Consider the following 24945-nt stretch of genomic DNA (forward strand, 5'->3'; position numbering starts at 1 on the left):
CCTCCCCCCCCAGACTGGGAGACTGGTTCCAGCAGATTCCAGGTCCATGAGGTCCCACTGTGTCTAAGGTCTCTGTCCAGAAGAGTGGAGTCCCAGACCTGAGGCCCAGCAGAGCAGAGAGATGCCCCAGCCCCCACCTCTACAGGAGGGGGGGGGGTGGGGCAGGTCTGTACTGCACTGTAGATATGATGTATCATAAAAGGCCTATGAACTTGTTCATGTCGTCACGGCAACAGCAACTTAAATCAAACACAAACAGCAAAACTCTGTGAAGTTATGTGAAAGAATAACCCTCGTTTTGTCTGGTGCTTTTATTTTGAAAGAGAACTGGCCCGTTTTACAGTCTGACTCTTCTCCCTCTCCCTTCCGTCCTTCCCTCTCTCCTTCCCTCTCTCCCATGCTCCTTCAGTCAGTGTCTGTTTTCCATTGATAAGCTGCTGTTTAAAGCCTCAGAGGACGAACCCAGACGTTTCACTGTCCACAGACCTTTGGCCAAATATTGTTGTGTTGAAAGCACTGACATGTTAAAGTGTTGGATTCACAGTCAGACAGATCACAGATCATAGACAGATCACAGACAGATCACAGATCACAGACAGATCACAGACAGATCACAGACAGATCACAGATCACAGACAGATCACAGACAGATCACAGACAGATCACAGATCATAGATCACAGATCACAGACAGATCACAGACAGACTGTCTGTTTTTATATTGAGTGATTTTCCTTCTGTAGTTCTGAATGTGGTGGATTTCAAAGGAGACTCTGTGCCCTCCCCATCTGCCCCTCGGGGCTTTACAGACAAAAGACATTCCTGACTACCCCCCACCCCCACCCTGAAAGAGACACACACACAGACGCGCTTCCTGCTTTTTTGTTGCAGGTGAGGTTTAAAGTGGGGGGTGGGAGGAGGTGTGTGTGTGTGTGTGTGTGTTGGGGAGGGAGGGGGTTGGGTGCTCGGGAGTCCGACCCCCCACCTGAACATCTGCAGTCTCAGTGTGTGTGTGTGTGTGTGTTGTGGGTAATAACTGTGAACGCGTGGAGACCTGCAGAGACGAGCTGTCAGCCAATCAGAGACAACATCATCTGTCTGAGGACAAACATTAACAAGTGAATGGAAACAGCATGAACACACACACCTACACACACACACACACACCTACACACACACACACACACCTACGTACACACACACACACACACACACACACACACACACACACACACACACACACACACACACACACACAGAGTTATCAGCTCCTAACTGATCAGTGATCAAAGCTCTGATTGGTTCTTTCTGATTCTTGAATCTGATCAAAGTGAGTTTACAGGTCACTTCCCTCTGATACTGTGTGGAGTGTCAGGAGTGAGGGGGGGCGCCCTCTGCTGGACAGAGACAGAACTTCAGCTGCTGGGGACAAATGAACAAACTCTTCAGAACATGGAAGAAAAACCTGGAACATTTCTGATTTTTCAGGGAACAAGAGAAAAGAGAAAGAAAAATGAAGCTTTTTATATCACTGAGCTCCTCAGATGCAAAGAGACGACAGGTAGTAAACAAACACCTGAATATGCATTTTCAATGTTTTCATTCTGAAAGAAGAAGAAATAACACGAGGCATGAAACACTGTTCTCTCCTGTATTTCTACACATCAGAAGATGTTTTACTGGATAAATGTCAAATATTCTTGGAACTTGGAAAAATCCACATGAATAAAAAAAACAAGCAAATCTCCTCAGATTCGTGTTTCGTACTGAGGACTTCGAGGAGCTTTATGAGGTACAGCTGGCGTATCCCTCGGCTCGTCTGGAGATTTCCTGTCGAAGCGAATCGACCGTTTCCAACAACCTGGAGACTTCAGCCGATTTCTCCTCTTTACTTCTGATCAGCTGCTGGATCTTCTCCTCCAGACCTGACGACAAGATACACACCATATACACACAGAAACACAGGTAGATACTGTTCCACTGCACATTCTGCTAACACAGTTCTACTGATGCTGAAGTATCACTGCTGCTCCTCTAACTGCAGCCATGACCAGTGAAGGTACCTTGTATCTGTCTGAGTCTGTCCTCCACCTGTCTCCTCAGGTTCTCCGCCTCCTTCGTGATGTTCTTCAGTCGTTCTCCGGCTTCACCCTGATCCGTCTGATTCGCGTTCCTCTGCTTTAAAACCTTGAACCGCTCCATCACGTCGTCCAGCTCCTGTTAGAGACACGTCTGGCTCAACACTGCGGCGCTGCATCTAAAACTCCCTGAGCTGAGGTTGTCAGGTGTCTGCGGTAACCACGGTGACACCTGACAGGTGCAGCTTTTCTCTTCTGCTCAGTCGCTTCATTTAAAACTTACGGTTTTTGCGTCTGTGGCGTTTCGAGCCGCCTCCTGCGCCTCTCGGGCCATCTCTCTGTTCTGTTCACTTTTCTTCTTCAGAGCTTCAATGTCCCTCTGCAGATGTTCGGGTCGATGGGCCGTCAGCTTCGTCTCGGCGTCTCCCAGTTTGTCTTTGATCTGAAACAGAACAGAAAAATCTTCAGTTGTCAGCAGCGACTGAACCTGAGCGACAGATATTGGAGACGCTCTCTGTGTTTACGTCTCGGATCCGGTCTTTGATCATGTCTCTGTCTCCGCTGGCCGTCTCCAGGTTGTTGTTGGCTTTGTTCTGAGCTTCCTCTGCTTTATAAATGTCTCTGCTGATCTCTGTCGTATTGATGTCCTTTGTCTTGTCCCTAAACAGAAGAAACACAAAGATTTGTCCCGACATCAGATCAATAAGTCACAAGGCAAAAGCTAAATTTCTGTACTTCAGTTAAAGTTGAATCTTGAAATGTTTGGTATTTTTAGGAAAGTTCCGAGTTTCAGTTCAAGTTTTATTTAATGAAAGTCTCACGGACTTGAGTTCCTGAGCTTTCTGCAGAAGGTCCCGGGCAGTTCGGGCCTGCTCCTGCAGGCTGTTCAGGTCACCCTGGAGGAGTGTGGCATTGGACAGCAGATCTCTGATGTCACTGATCATTGATTGGATCTGAGCGGGCGATCGCGGCAGCTGGATGCTCAGAACAGCTCGGGCTGTTTTCTCGATGTCTTCTGGAGGAACCATCTCATCTGTCAGGCGAGAAACGAGATGAGTAACGATGCTTCAGTTGTACGTGACAGGAGCGTCTCACACCTGTGAGGAAATCTGACCACACTTTATTTATAAATCACCAACATACGTTAACTTAAGGCTCTTCACAGCGTGAAGTCGAGACCCGACCCAACAGAACCCGACCTGAAACTAAGAATCACTGAGCCCTTCAGACGTGCACGGGGAGCGGGTCCTCTCCCACAGAGCTCACCATGTTGCACGCCACGTTTCTACAGTAGCCTGCAATGGACAAACCAAACACAGACTCTACAGAGGATGTTTCGTGTCTTTATGTTACCTGAAGGCCACCGTAGCTTCTCCTCCCTTCGCACGGAACAGGAGCAGTGAGGTGTTCAAACACAACCAGATGCTGCTGGACCTTTAATCATTACAGCCGCAGCGTGAGCAGCACCAATCAATTAATAAAAAAGAAATGATATTATTAATAATAATAATAACATGAATTTCCTCTGTCACTGCTGCTCATGATGGAACTGTTCATGCTGTAAAGAGCTTTGAGTCAACGTGTGTTCTGATGATTTATGAATGAAGCTGAATGGATAACGATGCTAACACAGCAAACCAGACAAACATGGACGATCACGTCCTGCAGGTGAGGGGGCTCCTACAGTATCACCTGAACACTCACCCATCAGGTAGGCTCTGATTCGCTGGATGAGCTCCCTGGTTCTGTTCTTCTCTCTCATGAAGGAGTCCAGTTTGTCACTGATCCGGTCCTGCAGGTCTTTGGCCCGGTCTTTGATGTCCTGAGCTGCCTGCTTGGCGTCGCTGAGCTGACCCAGAATAAACAGTTAGGTTTAGTTAAGCAGTAAAGTGTGTCATTGTTTGGATAGAGTTGTGTAGAGTTGTGTAGAGTTGTAGCCACTGGATCATCCTGGAGGGTTAGGGTTTTACAGGACTGAAGGATCAGACTGCCTCTGATTGAGCTGGCTGTACCTAATAAACTGGATGTGCATCAGTTTGGTTGTCCCTAAAACATTCCCTAAAATTAAAAGCTGATTTTTCTGGACCGTCTTTTTGAAGATACTTGTAGTGTTCTGGACCAGTACCAACACCAGTTCCCCCAGTCATCCCAGTGTAAACCTGCCTTGTTCTTGGAGTCCTCCAGTCTGGAGCTGAGCCTGATGAGTTGGTCCTTCGCTCCCTCTGCTGTTTCTGAAGCTTTCTGACTGACAGGAAATGCTCCATCACAGTCAGGAGCACATGTCCCGCCCTCCAGACCCCGACCGCACGGAGCTGCACCGCATCCTGAACAGTCCTCAGGTCCTGGTCCTCCACAGACCTGCGTCAGAGCACAACACGCCGCGTCAGAGCACGGCGCGCCGCGTCAGACCGCGACATGCCGCGTCAGAGCACGACGTGCCGCGTCAGACCACGACATGCTGCGTCAGAGCACGACGCGCTGCTGAACAGCCATGCAGACAGGCGTGATGAATGACTGTCACCTGAGCTTTACTTATACGCTGCTTCACCCACAGCCCTCTGATTGGTTCAAAGATGAAACCTGAGCTTACCCTGCTGGCACGCAGACGCCATATTGTGATGATGTCACAAAAATAAAAGTAACTTTTTTTTAGTGGAAAGTTTTGCAAATAAAAACTTATAAATAAATAAAACGTTCCTAACACCTGACTGTCTGCGCTCTGAGGAATCCTGCCAACACTTCTACAAACGTCTCGTTCATAGAGGACGCGGCGTCGGAGTCAACTCTCCTTCACCGTGTCAAAGTCACAATATTTACAGAAAAACGTCAGAACAAAATCTGACCAATAAAACAAAAACAGGACGTTTGGAAGCTGCCGCCTCTCGAGACGTCAGAGTGACGCATCCTTCTGAGGTCATGTGACCGCAGAGATAAACTCACCTTTCGGCGGAGGTAGAGCACACTGAGCTCTCGGACCCGCTTCTCCAGCAGAGCCAGGTCTCCTCTGTTGCTGCACGTGCTCAGTTTGTGTTTGACCTCACTCCTCGTGTCCATGGAGTCCTCTAACGCTTCGCTGGCGTTTCGCACCCTCTTCTCGTCTGACATGAAATCTTTATGAAGCTTCCGGATCCGATCGAGCAGCTCTGCAACAGATGGGAAACAGACTGAACAGCTGGATCTTTGTGGATCAGCACAGATACAAAAGCTTTTTAACAACTAAACCTTTAACTGAGAAAAAGAAAAGCTGCCGTACGATCAGAATCAGTTCGGACTCTTCAGTGATAAACTCGGCCTCTGGATATGAAGCTGCAGTCAGACAGATTGGGCTAACATGGCTAATGGGCTAACATGAGCAGTAAACAGTGTCAACAGTAAACAACATCAGCAGTAAACAACCTGTACAGATGTTCCTTAGACCAGACCATGATGTGGTCTGATGTGGTCTGATGTGGTCTGGCTCACCTGATCTCAGTACACATCCTGTATCAGGACACACGGTAACACACACTTCTCTGTACCTTCCACGTCTCCTTCTTCGTCCTCTGCGTCCCTGATCAGTTTCTTCTTCATGATGTTCAGCAGCTTCTTGAACTCCAGACGAATGTTGTGGATTTCAGTGTTGAGGAGAGGAGACGGATCGATCACGATCACGTTCGGGTCGATGGCACCTTTCAGCTTCCTGTGAGAGGAAACGCTGACGTTAACATTTCAGAGACAGAAGGAGCTCAGATCTGCTGAGTCGTTAAAAACCAAGTTTACTGGTTTAAAAAAAACCAACAGGACGAACTCTGTTGGTTTATATTCAACACCAGAAGAAGAAAAACACACGTACAAACGTGTTAGAACAGGAAACCGCACTTACTCAATCTTCACACACAGTTTCTCCACCTTCTCCACCTTCTGCTGGGAGAGTCCTGTCAGGTTGGTGAGGCTGTCCAGCTTGGAGTGCATCTCCAGCATCTGTTGCCGGTGGCGACCGTTTCCAGACCGCGGGTCATCGGTGCGGCGAGGGACGAAGGTTCTCATCCTCTGGGCGGCTCGCTGGACATCGGTGACGTTTTCGGCCCAGAGGGCGGCGCAGGGGTGGCACTCCTCGCAGGCCGGGAACGCCGAGCTGTAGCCGGCGGCGCACTCGTCACAGAAGATACCGGTGACGCCAGGTCGACAGATGCACTCACCGGTTTCAGCGTCACATGACGGACGCTCGGTTCCCTCCAAGTTACAGTCACACGCTGAGAAGATGATGTGATGAATTCAAAACAGAGAGGAGAATGAAGTGTGTGTGTGTGTGTGTGTGTGTGTGTGTGTGTGCGTGTAGGTGTGTGTGTGTGTGTAGGTGTGTGTAGGTGTGTGTGTGTGTGTGTGTGTGTGTGTGTGTGTGTGTGTGTGTGCGTGTAGGTGTGTGTGTGTGTGTAGGTGTGTGTAGGTGTGTGTGTGTGTGTGTGTGTGTGTGTGTGTGTGTAGGTGTGTGTGTGTGTGTAGGTGTGTGTAGGTGTGTGTGTGTGTGTGTGTGTGTGTGTGTAGGTGTGTGTGTGTGTGCGTGTGTAGGTGTATGTGTGTGTGTGTGTGTGTGTGTGTGTGTGTGTGTGTTAGCACTCACAGATACACTGCAGGTCTGCATTCCCAAAGTGATTTTCTCCACATTCATCACACTGTCTCCCTCCAAACTCAGGACGACACGGACACTGTCCCGTCACCTGAACACATCACAGCCATGGTGTTACTGTCCGTCTCTGCTTTATGTCCCAGTGTAACAACAGCTTCAGGCGCGTGGGCCGAGGTCTGACCTTGTTGCAGACGTTGGAGAAAGCGTTCACGGGGTCACAGCCGCAGGGCTGGCATCCCGACGGTCCATCCAGGTTCCAGTATCCGTCTTCACACTCATCGCAGAGGACTCCCACTACGCCCCTCCTGCAGGGACACTGTCCCATCCTCGGATTGCAGAAACAGGGACTTCCCAGAGGACACTTAGTCACCTCCGTCCCCCGCCTGTCACAGGAGCATTCTGGGAAACACAATATTTAACATGAAATAATTCCTATGAACGTGGAGGTTTAAAGAAACAGTCCAACTTTCAAACCCTCGTCTCTGAGCCATGGCCCAAAGCTCTGAGGCGTCTCTGTCAAACTTTGTACAAATGTTGACTGTGATTTAAGACAGACCTGAAAGGAGTCTGGAGGTCAAAGGTCACAGGGCAAGGTCACTATGACCATATACACGTATTTTTTATATGTTAATGTGATGTCGTAAGAACCGTTTGGTGGATAGGTTTCATGAACGGAGCAGCCAGACTCTAACCTTCCCAAACATCATCACTACAGAAATCCATAACCTCTACATCAGCTACAGTCACACAGAGGCGTGTCCCCGCCGTGGTGCTTCCACTTTTATAAATGTTTTCATTTGTGTTTTTCATTTTTCTGAAATATCTTTGCTCAAGAACCTCGATGTGGTGCTGAGGTTAGTGCAGAAGTCAGGGGAGGGAGGCGGGGCTGAAGACTATACATCCAATCAGACCTGAGAACATCTTAGAGGTGTAGCTGAGGGGGAGGGCACCTGGACTGCTTTTCTTTACCTGCTGCCACCTCAGCCTCTGGGTAAATGGCAGAAAAAGGATGGATGGACATGATTTGAGACATGGTGGACATGGTGGACATGGTGGAGTTACTGGCGTTGCTGCTATCGTTCTGTTCTCTCATTTGTACCTTTGCAGTCTTGGACCAGGGCGTTGCCGTAGTAACCAGGTCTACAGCTCTGGCAGTTCGGTCCCATGGTGTTGTGCAGGCAGCGCAGACACTCGCCCGTCAGGCCATCACAGGCATCACGGTCGCCGGGGTCAATGTTGTTGTTGCACGAACATTTCTCGCAGCCGGAGCCTGGCAAAGTCAGGTCGCCATAGAAACCGGGGCTGCATCTGTCGCAGTGTGGACCTGAGAGAGTGATTTTCAGTCACTGCTGAGACACATTCGCTGTGTTCACGTGTTTAAACCCGTAGTAAACCTGTGTGACACCTGTCTACAAACAAAACACAGACACCAGCTCCTACCTGTGTGCCCCTCCCTGCAGTTGCAAGTCAGGCTGAGGGATTGTGGGTTGCGGTGGCAGGAAGTGGCAAAGAATCGTCCACTGTTCTGGACGTCTGGACACAAGCAGGGCTGACAGGGCTGTTTGGACACTGGGTCACCGTAGTAACCCTCCACACACCTGCATCAGTAACACAGATATGTCATGAGAAGCAGAACATGTACTAATGCCTTTAACATCGCAGACTGTATGAAGAGTTCTGCTCATTGTGCGGCTCAGCGTTCGTAACATTCGCTCCTCTGACAGATGCTTTCATCCAAAGTCACAGTTACAGTAAAACCTCAGAACCGTAGGAGACGTCACAGTTTGGTCAGACCCAGGTAAATCACATGTAACCTGCCACAGTTCAGGTCAGTGGGAGGCAAAAGTCAGACTTTTGTATATATAATTCAGTTGAATTGAATTGAGTTTTATTTATATAGAGCTGAATCATAACAGAAGTTCTCTCAAAGCACTTTCCATATTTATACTTCATGTTTCTTTATAATATTATCAACAGAGACCCAATGTTTCCCCTCTGAACAGGAACCAGAACCAGAACCCTCCTGCTGATGGCCGGGCGGGGTGAAAGGAGGAAGAGGAGGAAGAGGAGGAAGACAGGACAGCTGGGAATGGAGGAGAGGAGGAGGAGGACATGCAGCATTTCATTTCAACATTTACCATTATCATTAAAGGAGGCAGAGGAGTAACTGAGCAGGAGAGAGAGAGAGAGAAGCCATTGCGAGCTGATAAGCTAAAGTAACACGTGAGAACACAAATGTATTTTTTGTGAGAAACTCACTAAAAAAAGAGAGAGCTGTAAGTGGTGAAAGAACAGTGGCTGATTTACGGTGGCACAGAAAGGCCACGCAAACGCAAACGTCGCAACACAAACACAAAAGCCTCACAACGGAAGTTAAGTCACAACCTACCATCTGAGTACGAAGTGGAAGAGGAGGAGCAGGAAGTGAAACCTTCCTCAGATACTTATACTGAAGTTAGCTTCATAGCATCCAAAGTCAGACGGCAGAGTTCATCAATATTAAAATAGAAAGATAATTATTAGCATTGTTCATTTGTGACAATCACTTAATGACAGCAATGATTGTGAGTTTGTGAAGAAGGTTTCACTTCCTGCTCCTCGTCTTCCACTTCGTACTCAGATGGTAGGTTGTGACTTAACTTCCGTTGTGAGTCTTGCGTTTGCGTGGCCTTTCTGGGCCACCGTAATAATTAGCCACTGAAGAGAAAGACTGAGAGAAGACAGAACAACAACACACCGCCACCACTTGCTAGCAACAGGAAATGATGCAACATGTAACCGCCAATCACACAGCCAATCAGAGATAACTGCTATAACTGATCACAGTTTGGCCAAATAACATAAGTTTGATCAGAGAAGACAAAGGGACAGACACGTTGTTCGGTCTTCGTCTGTCCAGTTCTGGTGAGTCTGTGTCCACTGCAGCCTCAGATCTCTGTCCCGGCTGATTGGATCATTGCATGAATAAGCAGCTGCACAGATGTTCGTAATAAAGTGGTGTGTGTTGTTTATTGACAGCACCTGTCGCAGTGCGGTCCGGTGGCGTGCTCTCTGCAGTTCACACATTCTCCAGTCTGCTCGTCGCACACGTCTGACAGTCCCTGACATTCACAGGCTCGACAGAGCGGGAAACCCCAGAGTCCCGTGCGGCAGCGGTCACAGCGTCGCCCCGTCACCTCTGAACGACACGCACACCGACCTGTGACCTGATCGCACAGCTCCGACACCGAACCCCGACGGTCGCACGCACACACTGCAAATAACAGCAGAGCAGCAAAACAGCAAAATCCATCAGGGACTGATTTTCATGATTCTGTCCTAAAACTGAAAGAAGCTTCAGACGGGTTCATTCTGTAGGATTTTCTCAATCTGCTCCGGGACCGTACAGGTGTCAGGTGTCAGGTGCTTCGTTGTTGCTTCTTTTACAAAATGTTTTTAGACTGAATGTGAGTTTCTTACATTTGCAGCCGTCGGGTCCGAAGCCAAATGTCATGGGTGCGCAGGTGTCACAGCAACGACCAATCACGTTGGGTTTACACTCACAGAGGCCGCCCAGTTTACTGCAGGACGGTCCGATGGAGCCGACAGCATTACACCTGCAAACTGAGGACAGGTGAGAACAGGTGAGAACAGGGACATACGGTTAGACTGAAACAAAAGGAAAAATTAAAGTGACTCAACAAAAGTTGTTGAAGTTGCTGTTTGGTGTCCAGTTCACCACAGCCCGTCCTGTTCAGCACAGAGAACCGAGCTCCGGGACCGTACAGGTGTCAGGTGTCAGGTGTTCGTGCAGGTGAAGTCATGACACTGGATGAGTTCAATGTTCATAATGATAATAATTATAATAATTATAATTCTCTCAGAGGGGAAACAATCATAAGCTCCAAGCCTCAGTATAACACTCCTGTGCTAACCTGAGTCAGAGCCAAACACACCTGAAAACCAACACAGTGAAAAACATCATGTGGTTCAGACTCTGTGATGCCGGAGCAGGATCCAGCCTGACGGGCACAGCTCTGTGGATCCATGTGGTCCCGTAGCTCTCAGCAGGAACGACTGCATGAGCTTGATGATGATGATGATGATAGTCTAACTTTCAGAGACAGAAACTGCTGGTGTGACTCGGTGTGTGCTGAATGACAAACAAAGGGCTCTGCTGTGGAGCTACTCACGAACAGCTCCGTTGTGGATTCGGGCCGACATGCTCCTGATGAGCCCCTCGCAGGCCGGTGGTACTGGCTCCTGTGGGTCGAGCTCAGCAGCCAATCCGATGCAGCGAAAGCGTTGGAAAGACTGGAGGTCACTCTCAGAGCAGAAATTCTGGACAGACTCGACGCTGGGAATCAGACCCATCTAAAAGCATAAGGAGTAAATATATAGATGCAGCAGCTCATGACCTGCTGCTGAGCTGTGATTGGACCATCGCTACCGAGGGAGGAGTTAAGTGAACAATCAGTTAGAATGAGTGCGGGGACTCTCCTCACCGAGTCGATCAAGATGTGTGACCCATCCGATCCGGGCTGTTTGGTAAAGACGACGTCCACAAAGTACCGGCCTCCTGCATTCAGACACACTGCAGCGTCCAGCACACCTCCTCTGGAGACAGACAAACAAAGGACAGCTGTAAACACAAACAAACAACAACCCACAAAAGACAAACCCAGTAAACAACCATAAAACTCAGTCGAGTCAGCCTCAGTCAGTTTTACCTGCTTCACCTGTTCACAGTCATTGGTTCCTGATTCAGTGAGAAACTGACAGTGAATCCTCCGTCTCACTTTATCAGCTGTCACTTATTTCAACTCTTTCTTTTCTGTTCTGATCATGTGATGATGTTGTTTCCATCTCTCCTGGTTGAATCTCACCCCTGGATGAGCTGTACCTGAGTCTACCTGCAGGTGTCACCATTTTCTCTCACATCATATTCAGGACTTTATTCATGTTGCCTGTAATTAACTCTCAGCCTCTGTCACATGACCGAGCTCAGAGCAGGTAAACCCAAAGTGAACTGAACCAGGTGAGAACCTGCTTCATGGTCCAGGTGGATCCAGGACGAACGATGTTCGGCTCAGGGAAGACAGACGATGTAAAGACATCCTGGATCTGTTGGACCTGCGTCGTGGTGCAGGCCTCAGGTCTGAACTCTTTCAGTGTATTTGTGTCACACCTGAACAGCCATGGGATTTTTATGCAGGTAAACAGATGTTGTCTCACCTGGAGTTTCCAGGAAGAATCAAAGTTTTACTTCCTGTTGGGTCGCTGCTGCAGCGGCCATCACCTGGTGACAGCATGATGATTCTGACTGAAGCCAGCCAATCAGACGGAGACTGCAGGCAAATAAAACAACACTGATGTTAAAGACAAAATAAGTTAGTTTTACATTTTGATGCCAATTTTATTTTTAAAAATCATTAATATTCGATTTATAACACTCACTAACATGTTCTGCTGATTTGATATCTGTCCTGAAACTGTTTAAATTCTGGTTTTCAGTTTAAATATCTGTCAGAAGAGTTTAAATTTAATGTTTTCATGTTCTTTTCTAACAGTTTATACTTTAAAGAAAAGCTGCTCCAGCCTGAGTTAGAATTCAGAACTGGGTAAAGGTGTGAACTACAACATGAGGACCCTGATGGTTCTCCTCACCTCCGGCTCGTAGCGAATCACCAGCTGGTAATCCATTGATGACAGCAAGTTGTCCACGGTGAACCGAAGACCCGCCCCCTCCAACACTCTGACCAATCCTAGGCCAGTCCAGGTAATCGGCTGATCAGGTGTCCTCTGACGAGGAATGATCTGTAGGGCGTGGCCTGGGGCCAGAGGGATGCTGGTCTCCTGCAGGACTCAAAGAAAACACGAGTCAATAAACTCAGCACCTGACTGCCTGAAAGGTCAGGGTGGAGCCCCCGCACTGGTCAAAACCAAGTGTGACGTCTCACCTGTCCCTGTCTCCTCCGGCGGGCATGTCTACGAGTCCTCCGAACCAGTACAACTCGTCCATTAGTGAATTTAAAGTCGAAACCCTGCTCTCTGAAGTACTGCTCACACTGTGGTAAAACCACTGGATTCAACTGTGAGTGCACACAAATACGACATGTAAATGACACGTTAATACTGTTAGTGTAGAGTATTTGACTGTCACATGTTCAGTGTCACACACCAGAGAAGATGATGATGGAGTATTAGTAGGAGAGCTTCCTCCGAGCAGCAGGGCAGCAACCTCCGCCTCGTAGAGGAAGTAGTCCAGTAGAGGTAGGAAGTACCCAGGGGAGGGGTCAGAGCATCGCCGACCAATCATGTTTGGTAAACAGTGACACTGTCCGTCCTCTGGAGAACACCTGAGGAGTCAGAAAGAAGTTAGTACGACTGATTCACCTCTGATGGATTCAACTAAATAACGGATCAGAAATCAGTTTCAGTTGTTTGACGTGTCTGAGGTGACGATGCCCGATGGTTCTGGTTCGGGTAACAAGTCCGAGCAAACAAAACAGGTGGGGAACAAGCCAGTGATCCCAGGAGCAGGCCATGGTCAGGATCAGAGAGTCCAGAAACAGGAGCAAAGCCTGGAACACAAGGACTGGGTGGTACAAAACACCGATGACTGGGGAAAGACGGCTGTTACACAGTATGTGCAACAGAGCTTATGGGGAAATGGGAGCAGGTGTGCGAGTGGGCGGGTAAGGTTACTAGAGGGCAGACGAGAGTGGCAGGACCTGGAATGAAGCAGCAGGTGAACATTTTCAAAGTTGATGTTAGAAGCAAGAAAAATGGACGAGTGTTAGGATCTGAGCGAGTTTGACAAGGACCAGAGGTCAGCATCTATCAGAGGTGGTTCAGAGAAGGAACAGTGGAGAACCAGTGACAGACCAGTGGGGAACACACAGCACCAGGATGCTCTATGGGAAGAAGGCAAGCCGGCGGAGGCAGTGTGATGCTTTGGGCAATGTTCTACTGGGAAACCCTGGGTCCATGGATCCATGTGGATGTTACAGTGACATGTACCACCTACCAAACCACTGTTGCAGATCATGTACGCCCTGTCATGGAAACGGTATTCCCTGATGGCCGTGGCCTTGTTCAGCAGGATAATGCTGCAGCTTTGCCACAAAGCAAAGCTGGTTCAAGAACAGTCTGAGGAGCACAACGAGTTCGAGGTGTTGACTCGGCCTCCGAATTCCCCAGATCTCAATCCAATCGAGCATCTGTGGGATGCGCTGGACTAACAAGTCTGATCCATGGAGGCCCCGCCTCAGCTTACTAACTTCAGGGGTCTAGTGGAGTCCATGCCTCGATGGGTCAGGGCTGTTTTAGCAGCAGACGTGTTGCATGAAAACAGACTGAGACTGCAAATACTGTAAAAACAGAATGAATCCGAGGAAACATACGTGGTGCTGCGAGCTCCTCCGATGTCACAGTCGCACGGTGAGCATCTGAACGCAGAGTTTCCCAAACCCCAGAAACCTGGCTGAACAAGACACAGAATTTAAAGACAAACAATTATTAAAATAGTTTCACTCGTAGCGTTGTTTAACTCAGATGAGACAATACAGAAAAGTCAGTCAGTTTAACTGAGAGTTTATCTTTCCCATTTATAGAAAAGGTATATTTTCTGAGGAGATTTTGGATGAAATGCTAACAGACTTGCCAACAGACATGCCAAAAGACATGCTAACAGACTTGCTAACAGACTTGCCAACAGACATGCTAACAGACATGCTAACAGTCTCATTAACAGACATGCTTATGCAAAATATCAAGCTCCGTTCTTTTAGTTTAAACGTTTCCCGGTCCAGGCAGCTGTACAAACCTTGGGATTTCTGTACAGACACTTCTATATTACTTTCGATAGCTACTACAGCCTGCAGAGCTGTCGGCTGAATCTTGTTGAACAAAGGTGGAATAACGGTTGAAAAGAACCCGTAGGTCTGACATGTGTCCCTTTCTTATGTTTCGTATTACAGCAGTGAGAGGGTCGCCGCCGCCCCGCCTCGCCCCGCCTCGCACAGTGTACGTACAGTATGTATTTCCTGTGTCACAGCGGACATCAGCTGAATAGGCGGCCACTCAACATGGCCAAGGACATATTTGTGTTCCAGAACATGGCCATATTAGGTCCAGACTGCTTCAAAATGGAGCCTCAGTGCATCTTGGGTGCATTCAGAGCTGTCCACCTGTGATTGGATGACCTGAGCCAGATCAGGTCACAGTTTACGACTGGTTGATGCAGAAAACCACGTCACTCCAAAGGGTTCATAGAAGAGCTGAACCATCCATTCAGATGTAATGATTATGTTCAAATACACAAAGCCTGAGAGGATCGTGTGAGGTCGCTAAAAACCTACCAGACATCGATCACACAGCGGCCCGCTTGCCAAACGGTCACATTCACAGCTTCCTGTCAGCTGATCACATGACCCAATGCTTCCCAAGACATGACACCTGCACTCTGAAATATACAACACACACACACACCGAAACCATCAGACGGTCATACGGCGTGATGAACAAACCTGCTTGAATGTTTCCATGAGCCTCAGTCTTCTCTGTGGTTTGTTCATGTTTGTGTTTAAAACTCTGAAATAAAGTTAACGTGTCACCCTGACAGCCGGCTGGGTTGTCCTGTCTCAGATTGAAGAAGCCGTGTTTGCAGCGATCGCAGCGTCGACCCTCCACATTCTCTTTGCAGAGACATCGACCACTCAGAGCGTCACAAAGGCCGGCACCTTGAGAGCCAAGTGGGTCGCAGTCACAGGCTGAAACACAAGAAAACGTCACTCACATACGACCATGGCTGCGGTCTAATGAGATGACCGGCAGCAGACTCCAGGACAGGGGTAGGTACTAAATTAAAAAGTCACATCTGCTCTTTAAAACTTTGAAAATGACACCAGTGTGGACAGCTAAGACTACAAGAAAAACACTGTGTCCAAGAACACAACAACAACAGTTATGGACATGTTTCTCAGATGTTGATCTTATTTGACGTGGATTTCAAAATTCGAACTTTAAAAACAAGTAAAACGTGTGCAGTCAGACATGAACGTACATATGCAGGCACGCGGGTCGTCCATCGCTCTCTCTGGATCCTGATACAGAAAAGGTCGACACTTTTCGCACTGAGGCCCCGTCCTGTCATGGCGGCAGTTGTCGCACACGCCACCGCTCACGCCGCCTGTCGCTTCGAAACGAGCCGCGTCAAAGTGACATGAGTCCGAGTGACCGTGACAGTTGCACCCTGAGAGAGAAACCGTTCACTGATATTATCAGGAAGCATGGAATAAATGTCCATTGCTATGCAGATGCCCAGCTATATTTATCTATGAAGCCAGAGGAAACAGAACAGTTCAACCATACTTCAGACATAAAGGCCTGGATGACCTGGAACTTTCTGCTTCTGAATTCAGACAAAACCGAGGTTATTGTGTTTGGTCCTAAACACCTCAGAAACAGTTTATCTGATCATGTAGTTCCTCTGGATGGCATTAATTTAGCCTCCAGTACGACTGTGAGGAACCTTGGAGTTATTTTTGATCAGGATTTACTTCCAGGCTGGACGACTGTAATTCCCTGTTATCAGGATGTCCAGTTAACTCTGTAAAAAGCCTCCAGCTGATCCAAAATGCTGCAGCCAGAGTACTGACTGGAATTAGCAACAGAGATCATATTACTCCTGTACTAACTACAATGATCCGTCTCTAACACATGACTGTGTTTAATGTCCCACTCTGCTTCAGATCCATGTCGGATCCATATTCTCTGCAGACTGTGATGAAACAGCTGTTTGCTCCTGTGCTCTGTCTCCTATCACAGCTGTAACCTGCTGAGCACAGGATCCACTCACTGTTCTGGGATCTGAATGCTGTCCCTCTAACATCGTCCACTTCCTGTTTGTATCATGTTCTATATGCTACATGTCCTTCTCCTCCTGTCCTCCACTCCCAGCTGTGCTAGGGGCAATTTTGATTATGGAAGGAGCTGTATAAATAAAATTGAATTGAATTGAAAAAATAAATTGAATTCGTACAACAAATGACATCTTATTTCTTCTTCTGATGAACCTCAGGCAGAAACATGATGCTGCCTGATTCTCTTCTTCTATCAAATGAAAACAGAAAAGACTGAAATCATTTACTTCTGCAGATGTCAGCTGTGCCTTCTCCTCCAGGCCTCCAGGGGGAGTCGTGGTGAAAGTCCTGACATCTCTCACAGTTCTCTCCAGCCGTGTTGTGATGACAAACACAACGACCGTGAACCTGAAAAGCAGAAAACATCACCTGAAAGCTCAGGTGTGATTCGGTCAGTTTGCTCAGTCACAGTTTGGTGCTTGTTACTAACGCAGCTTCCTGTCTGTCTCGTAGTTTTGTTCTTTCTCGTCTCACTCTTTCTGCCTCCAGAGCTGCAGAGTCCAGATCTCTGATTGTAAAACACCTACTGCCACATGATTCTTACTGTAGTATTACTTTCACCATACATTTCTATGTGGTATCCTTGTGAAGGGGTCTGAATATCAGTACCTTACAGGTTTCACATGTCTCAGACTCACTGTGAAATTTAAGTCTAAGGTTAAACCCAGGAAAGAACCACTGAACCTCTGCAGACGAACATGGTGATAAATCATGTGTCAATGTTCCACAAACTATTCACTGTCTAATTAAATCAACTAAAAATCACCTGGAATTTTCTGAAAATGACTCATCAGTATCAGTCCAACTGATCAGAACCATTACAGCAGTGATCAATACCAGTCCTGGCGCGTACCATGCCAGTCTGGGTGAAGATGTCCCCTCGTCCTCCGTCCACAGGCATACACCAGCTGGCGTGTCCGTTACAGAAGCAGCTCCCTTGGACCACCATGTTGTAAAGAGCGTAGTAATATTTGTCCAGAGGGTTTCTGCGTCTTCGACTCAGCAGAGTGTCGCCGAGCGTGAAGAGACGAGTGAAGTTCACTCGAATGTTAGTCAGAGTGATCAGATCTGAGGACGAAGGTTAAAACACACATTTGTTTAACATGTTTAACATGTTTTCCCTTGTTCCTTACATATAAACATGTTTAACAGGTTAAGATGCTACTTGGACTTTAACAGATCGCCAACAGCCAATCAGACAACAGGAATCTCTGATATGACACCTCACCATGGATGTTTGGTGCATATGGGTTTTGTATTTCAAAGATGGGGTCCAGCGCTTTCAGCACCACCTAGTGGACAAACAGAAGAAAACGTCCTCTGAATATAACTCAGATTTCTGAACACAGAAGAACAAAGACTGTAACCGTGTTTCAAAGCATTTCAAAGTGTCTTCAGATGTATATACAGGTGTGTCACCTGTCCATCAGTGGACGGCTCTGAGCCGGAGTATCTGCCATCACAGACGACGTCATCGATGCTTCTGGCCGGTCCACTGGGCACAGAAGGGAAATGAAGCGAACAATCTTCTGCAAAGTAACGGAAAACTTTCCAAGTTCGTCCAAAATCCTTTGAGCGCTCCACCAACATGGCCGCTGGACGGAAACTCTGCAGAGCAACAACAGGAAGTGACATCACAGGAAATCTCTTTTTGGTAAGTTCACATGTTCAACAACCATCAACCGTGTAGAGTAACTTTTTAAAATATAATTGTTTTTCTGTCTCATGCCTCATTATCAGTGTGCTGATCAAAGCATTCACACTGTTCACCTGAACACCTGAGCGTTACCTTGAAGGTGAGAACCAGGTGACTGAACTGGAACACCGTCTCCAAATCTAACTGGATGCTGACCTGATGAACTCCTGCAGATGATGCGACAGGGCAGAGTTACACAGGTGAGTTAATAAACGTATTGATTATATCTTATCACTAATTACTATAATGATTCATACGTTCAGTGCAGGTGGGTCACCCACTCTGATTGGACAGTCAGTTTTCTGGTCACATGATGTACTGCACCCTAATGTTTTAAACTCACCGTTCTCCGACTGCCACCACTTCATTTTTCTCTCGGGGTTAAAGGTCGCGATGATGTTCTCAACGCGGTGGCTGTTCGGGTTGCTGTGGTCATGGTGCGGCAGACGAGAGTCGCACGTGAAACATTTCTGCTCCTCCTGGTGGATGAAGACGTACTCAACATCATCGCTGTCAGAGCTTCATCGTTTACAGTCGGTTACTGATCATAACGTGAAGCCTCACACTCCCTGACTCATTTCAATCCGTTCACTTTGATCATTAATCAGTGCAGAGGTCTGAATGATCGTCTGACGCTGAATCAATACGAGCTGATTGATTATCTCAAGCCTCAAAACACTGCAATAAATCTGAAGAATGAAGATGAGACTGACACGTAGCTGAACACAGAGAAACAGATTAAAGGTGTGAGGAAAATTTGTGTGGGAATAAAAATCCTACAGAACAAAGAGATGTGAGCTGCTCGACAGGAAAAATGCAGGAATGAGGAGAAGTGGAAATGATCCTCAGGGTGGAGAGAGAGCAGAGAGTCGGATAATAAAGTGACAGATCAGAACATGTTTCAGTATGAAAGTCAGAGCGGGAGCCAGAAACACGTCAGAGTTCAGCTGCAGTTTACTCGCACCCACGTTCACTGTGCTGGTTTCTGCACTCTGGCTTCAGTCTTCACAGTCGCACACGATTTCCTTACAAAAGGATGAAACTAACATTTTGCATCCGTCTACACTCAATAACCAGCAGCGACATGTTTTTGGGAAATTTAACCAAAATGTACAAAATATTCAGACTCTCCAGATGCTGCAGGTCCCGACGTGTAGAACTGGAGTCCACCATGGCCCAGGACCTCTCTGTAGAGGGGCTTAGGGTGATCGAACCATCTCTGAAGCTCTGAGCGTTTCCAGAGTTGGTTGTTCTGCCAAACTGAGAAGCCAAACAAGTTGTTGCTTTATTGAGATAATGTAGATGTGGAGTTTTTAGTCATTGCTGCTGAGAAATGTGGAGGATGCAGAGGAGTAGCTGTGTGCACATCCAGTCCTAAATTTAGGCCAAGTGCAGCAAAATGAACTCAATATACAGAGTTGAACTAGAGCTTCAAATAGTCTTCCAGTGATATTACTGAAGGAGATAAGCTAAATTCCATGTTTAAGACTTTCTTAAGTGTATTTGCTACGGCCTCCTACCATGGACCTGATGTTGGTCACGTCCAGGTCACATGTAAGAAGTTTCCTATAGTGCCAAAGTTTTTTCGTCCCCAGAAATGTGACCGGGCAGCAACGGTTCAGTCTCATGTATCTGAAAGTGTTTGCGTGAAGCAGCGACACTGTCAGACGTCTCTGCAGGGGAAGAGCTGTGTCCAGATCTCAGAGATTGGAGGAGGAGGAGCGGAACGAGCCGTATCTCTCTGCTGTTATCTTCATCATGTGAGGTTGTTGGATAATATGTTGGACGGACGGGTCAGTGGCCGCAGTGAGGAAGGGACTGGATGAGTGTGGCATTATGTGTTTCATCGAGACACAGCTTCAGGACAATCCAGATCCCATCGTTACTCTGTGTGATTATTATCTATTTATAATAGTTTTTACTTCTTCTTTACTGAGTGTGAGTAATTCCTGCTTTCCTGCTGCCGTCAATCAAAGTTTCTGATTATAATTCTTAAATAAATAAATAAATAAATTTGCATTTACATTTATAAAAACATTCACTGAGACATTGAGGATTATTGAGTGTAGATTAATGGCAATTTTATCTGTTTACAATTAAATGTACAATACGCACAAGAAGTGAAGGTGTGTGAGCATGTGTTCATGTGGGTATGTATGTTCACACACACACAGTGTATGTATTGATAGATGTCGAGCAGCTGCAGAGGAAACTCTTCAGGTTTATATCAGTGAGAAATAAAAGTCAGCATTATTTTATAAAGGAGAGAGTTTGTTAAATTTAACAGTTACAGGTGTGACCCTGACACCACCCCCCCCCCGACCTCAAGGTATCCGATGATGCAGTACTTCTGTGGTTCATCCAGACCGCACGTTGACGAGGCAGAGAGCTGAGCAGCTCGACCCACCATCAGGTCTCCCAGCTGAGGGTTACAGGATCTGCCAGAGCACTGGTCTTGAAGATCCCGAGGGTCTTGAAGCTGAGCTGCTGGAAGAAGAACTACAGAGACAGAGATGCTCAGAGATGACGTGTGAGAAACGTGTGTGACGTAATTCAGCATCTGAGTCTGAAAGTTTCAGTGGAAACATCAGAAAGCTTCAATTCAGAGCAACAGATGCTGTGAATTCACTGTTAGATGAGATAAATGAGACCATGATCTGATGATGATCGAGCTGAACTCACTGATGAAGATGAAGATCATGTTGTACTGATGTCTGGTTCAATGTGATAAATTCTGTTCCCTGGTGGATTCTGTAAGAAAAAACATGAATTATATATAATTTATTAAAGATTATTCAGACAAAATGAGGTTATTGGGACTACTACCACAGGACAGGAGCCTGATCGCTGAAGCTGACATATGAAACCACTTTAATCTGCAGACAAACCTCTTGTCTGAAACTGAATCTTTATCAACATTGTTAGCATGTAGCTAAAAGCAAACAGCTAAGCCAACATTACATGAGAAAACATAAGTTTTTAATCATCATCAGCATCCTGAACCTCAGGATCAATAATCCGATTAGAAGCGAATCTGGTTTAATCTGGATCTCGCTGTTCCTCCGCCCTGCTGACGCTGAGCAGGTGAATCAGTTCATGCAGCAGAAAACTGTGAACCCTGGAGGGACTGATGAACTTTACCAGGAATGTTTGGGCCTCAGCTGTAATTGTGGGGATTTACTGAAGTTCAGTGTTACGACATAAACTCTGAGAGCAAACTGTTCTGACACTCAGCAATGGAAAAACATCTTTTCAAAACTTTGCCACGTTCGTGTTGTTAAACGTCTTAACCAGAGGAAACATGCACAGGCAGGAAAAATCTGCAGAAACAAGTCTAAATGAAATGTTGGTTAAAGTAAATGACTCAGCAGCTTCATGGTAAACAACCTACTCTGTTTTGTTTGAAAGTTAAAAAAGTCTTTTAACTTCGATCTCATCATCTCACCTGCTGACATTTGTATTTAAGGTGAGGAGTTTTACAAAATACAGCTCTGTAAACAGTGAGAAGAGTGAAATCTTTCTTTTATTACCACAGCTAACCGGGCTACAACCACAGCTAGCCGGGCTACAACAACAGCTAACCAGGCTACAACCACTGCTAACCGGGCTACAACCACAGCTAACCGGGCTACAACCACTGCTAGCCGGGCTACAACCACAGCTAACCGGGCTACAACCACTGCTAGCCGGGCTACAACCACAGCTAACCGGGCTACAACCACTGCTAGCCGGGCTACAACCACAGCTAACCGGGCTACAACCACAGCTAACCGGGCTACAACCACTGCTAGCCGGGCTACAACCACAGCTAACCGGGCTACAACCACTGCTAGCCGGGCTACAACCACAGTCAGCAGGGCCTTCACTAAATAATCCCCACTTAATACTAAATCTGGATGTAGGAGAATGCAATTTAATTACACCCACGAAGGCAACAACTGCAAACAACAGTTCCACCTCTACAATGAAATTAAAGTGCAATTAAGAAACAACACAAAATGAACTTTTTTCAAACTCTTAATGAAGCAAAAACTTCATTTTCTTATATATATATATATATATATATATTTGATGTATGTATACACACACGCGCACACACACGCGCACACATATATATATATTACTGCTGTTGGTAAACCTCTGTATTAGTGTATTTTCCTGATCCAGCCACTAGGGGGCGGCAGAGTTAGAAATTTTTTTTAATTATAAAAGGGATTTAAATATTCCACAGGTGCAGGGTTTTGAAGAAAAATTAATCTATGCAGAACGAATCTGATGGAATCTATCAGGTATGTGCAGAGATTATTGCTTGGATTAAAGTATGCTGAAAATGATAAGTAGTCCATTATGTCCACTTGTAAAATGACTGTTGTTGTCTCACCATTTTCCTCCTAAAAACAGCAACATTACTGTTTGTAGACTCATCTCGGAGTCACCCTGAACACATCTCCTCTAAAATTTAACCATAAAGTGAAACAAGTGACTGCTGTGACTTGTTGAAGATCTGGACTTGTAATGATTTGAATATTTTGTGGATGAATGTTTCTGTCAAATTTACTGAAATTAAAGCAAAACACCTTCATCTAACTCCAGTGGAACTTCATCAGGTGTCTTTGGAAAGCTGAGGATTGCAGCAGCTTCCTCAGTGTCCATCATCGTAGATTAGATTTCCAGGTATTGCTTTTTGTCAGCTGGATAGTTTTACAGTGTGAAGGCACAGAAATCACCCAGACAAAGGCCCCAAGCGGAAAGAAATTCATCCAGTTGTTTTTTCAGTGTGTAACGAGCAGCTGCAACGTGAGACATAAACTGAGAGAGAAATTTGAGGGTTTTGTAATGTAAAATGTAAATGACAGTTCACTTGAAATCCACAACACATAAAAATGTTATTTGACTCCTTTTCGCTGCATTTCGTTCCCCTTTTTGCTCGGAGTTAAATCTCCTGACTACAGTTTTCTGTCTGTCAGTAATGAAGTGAAAGAAGAAGGTCTGTGATGAGGGAGGCTTCATTCAGCTGCGCCAAACATGTCAAATAAAACGTTGCATGTCAACACCATGTTTCACTTTGCACATATAAAAATCCCATCTCAGTGTTCAGCCATGAACCCTGGAACATGTTTACAACGATGCTGCTATTACACGATTTTCTAAACTTTAAATGGCAATTTTTAATTAAACAGATTGATCTAATATATAAATAATAAAATATAATCTATAAATCCTGAACGATATAATATCATTTCAAAGCAGCAACAGTCTCAACCATCCAAACTGTAAAATATATCAAATATCACAGTTCAAAGAATCTTTCCTTCCTTTTTTCTTTGGTGTTTTATTCTGAGAAAAAAAAACAAAGCTTTCACAACATTCACATGTATGCGGTTTTCATGTTTTTGGACTGGACATTCATTTTAAGATGATGAGTTCAGTTTGTATGCAGCAGAAAATCCATTTGAAATTATATATATATAAAATGTACAGATACACAGCCTGTGTGTGATTTCTCAGACATCCGTTCATCAGCTGCCCTCAGATCCTTACCTACCTACAACACCTCTACGGCATAATGGGGAAAAACTAATAAAAAAAACAGTTTAAACCAGTTTATCAGATGATATTTCTTACAAAGTTATGGATTTCTACATTGAGTTACTGTTTTAACTGTCTCTCCACTGTAACGTTCGGTGGAAAAGCATCAATCATCCAGTTCGACTCCAGCAACCAGCAACATCGATCAGTGATTCAGAAAAATCACGTAACATCTTTAAATGAGTGAACGTGAACTTACCTTCTTCTGCTGCTGCACCCAAAGTATGAACATACGTGGGCAGGTAACAGCACACCTTACTGAGACAAACGTTCCCTGAGGCTGGACCTGTCAATGACAGAGAGAGAGAGAGAGAGAGAGAGAGAGAGAGGGAACGTGTGTTCAGGCTGTTATCACAGTGGTTAGAGTCTTACATTTTCAGTCATGTGCTTTAAACGCACTTCAGGATACTTTTAGGTGCTGCGTCCCTCTCACCAGGCCTGGGAGAAGAGGGGGCCCAACAGTGCTGCCCATCCATCTCAGCCTGGAACTGTGCAGAAAGCCAGAATCCATCAAAGTGCAATAAAAGCTCACCTAACCCTAACCCATAGGAATGGAGCCAGAATGTCATGAAAGCAGAAGGAAACGCTCAGGAGGTCACACAGAGGCTTGTGGCATCATGTCGAGTTGACCCCACGGCTCCACCGTGCTGCTTCGACTCCAAAGGCGGACTTCATAGGAACGAACGGGGGCTGGAAGTTGGAAGATGTCGAAATGTTGTCCAGGTGTCCAAAAAGCGCTCACATCTCATGTCTCAACGGTATTTGGGTGTGCTAAATATACTGGTTTGGTCCCATGTCTCTCTGGAAATACAGATGGTAACTTGACAAGAAGACATCCAGTATACCTCAGTCCTATCTGTATCTCTACTAAATCGGTTGTCCTGAACACAGTGGTCTTTGTACCATCTGCACCACCAAAGGCTTTGGTGATTAGGACATATTTTTGAAAAAATCAATGATAATAAATGGAAGTGGAGGAAACTTCAGTCTGTTTAGGTCCAGCGCCCCCTGCTGTTTGTTCACAGTTGGTATCAGAGAAATCAGCAAAAAAAAAAGCCAGATTTTTTTGGTA

General features: G+C 46.2%; 1 protein-coding gene across 1 annotated transcript; it reads right to left on the reverse strand.

Annotated features, from left to right (window-relative positions):
• Nucleotides 1-1244: 1244 nt before the first annotated feature.
• Nucleotides 1245-24567, reverse strand: lamb4 (laminin, beta 4). Its single transcript, XM_041038191.1, has 36 exons — nt 24406-24567; nt 24073-24159; nt 20967-21035; nt 20608-20783; nt 18628-18763; nt 18378-18451; nt 18008-18196; nt 17817-17880; nt 17442-17656; nt 16816-16936; nt 15730-15918; nt 15281-15436; nt 15026-15129; nt 14069-14148; nt 12844-13021; nt 12623-12754; nt 12330-12518; nt 11898-12010; nt 11168-11279; nt 10856-11036; nt 10143-10286; nt 9705-9936; nt 8124-8281; nt 7783-8007; nt 6865-7082; nt 6678-6774; nt 5940-6309; nt 5596-5756; nt 5018-5220; nt 4241-4435; nt 3782-3926; nt 2903-3110; nt 2602-2737; nt 2361-2519; nt 2063-2216; nt 1245-1924 (listed from the first exon to the last, which is right to left on the reverse strand). Exons 3-36 carry the CDS (start codon nt 20983-20985, stop codon nt 1785-1787), a joined length of 5373 nt encoding a protein of 1790 aa, XP_040894125.1. The 5' UTR covers nt 20986-21035; nt 24073-24159; nt 24406-24567; the 3' UTR covers nt 1245-1784.
• Nucleotides 24568-24945: the final 378 nt, after the last annotated feature.

The sequence above is a fragment of the Toxotes jaculatrix genome, chromosome 5, assembly GCF_017976425.1.
Source record: "Toxotes jaculatrix isolate fToxJac2 chromosome 5, fToxJac2.pri, whole genome shotgun sequence".
NCBI classification, from domain to species: Eukaryota; Metazoa; Chordata; class Actinopteri; family Toxotidae; genus Toxotes; species Toxotes jaculatrix.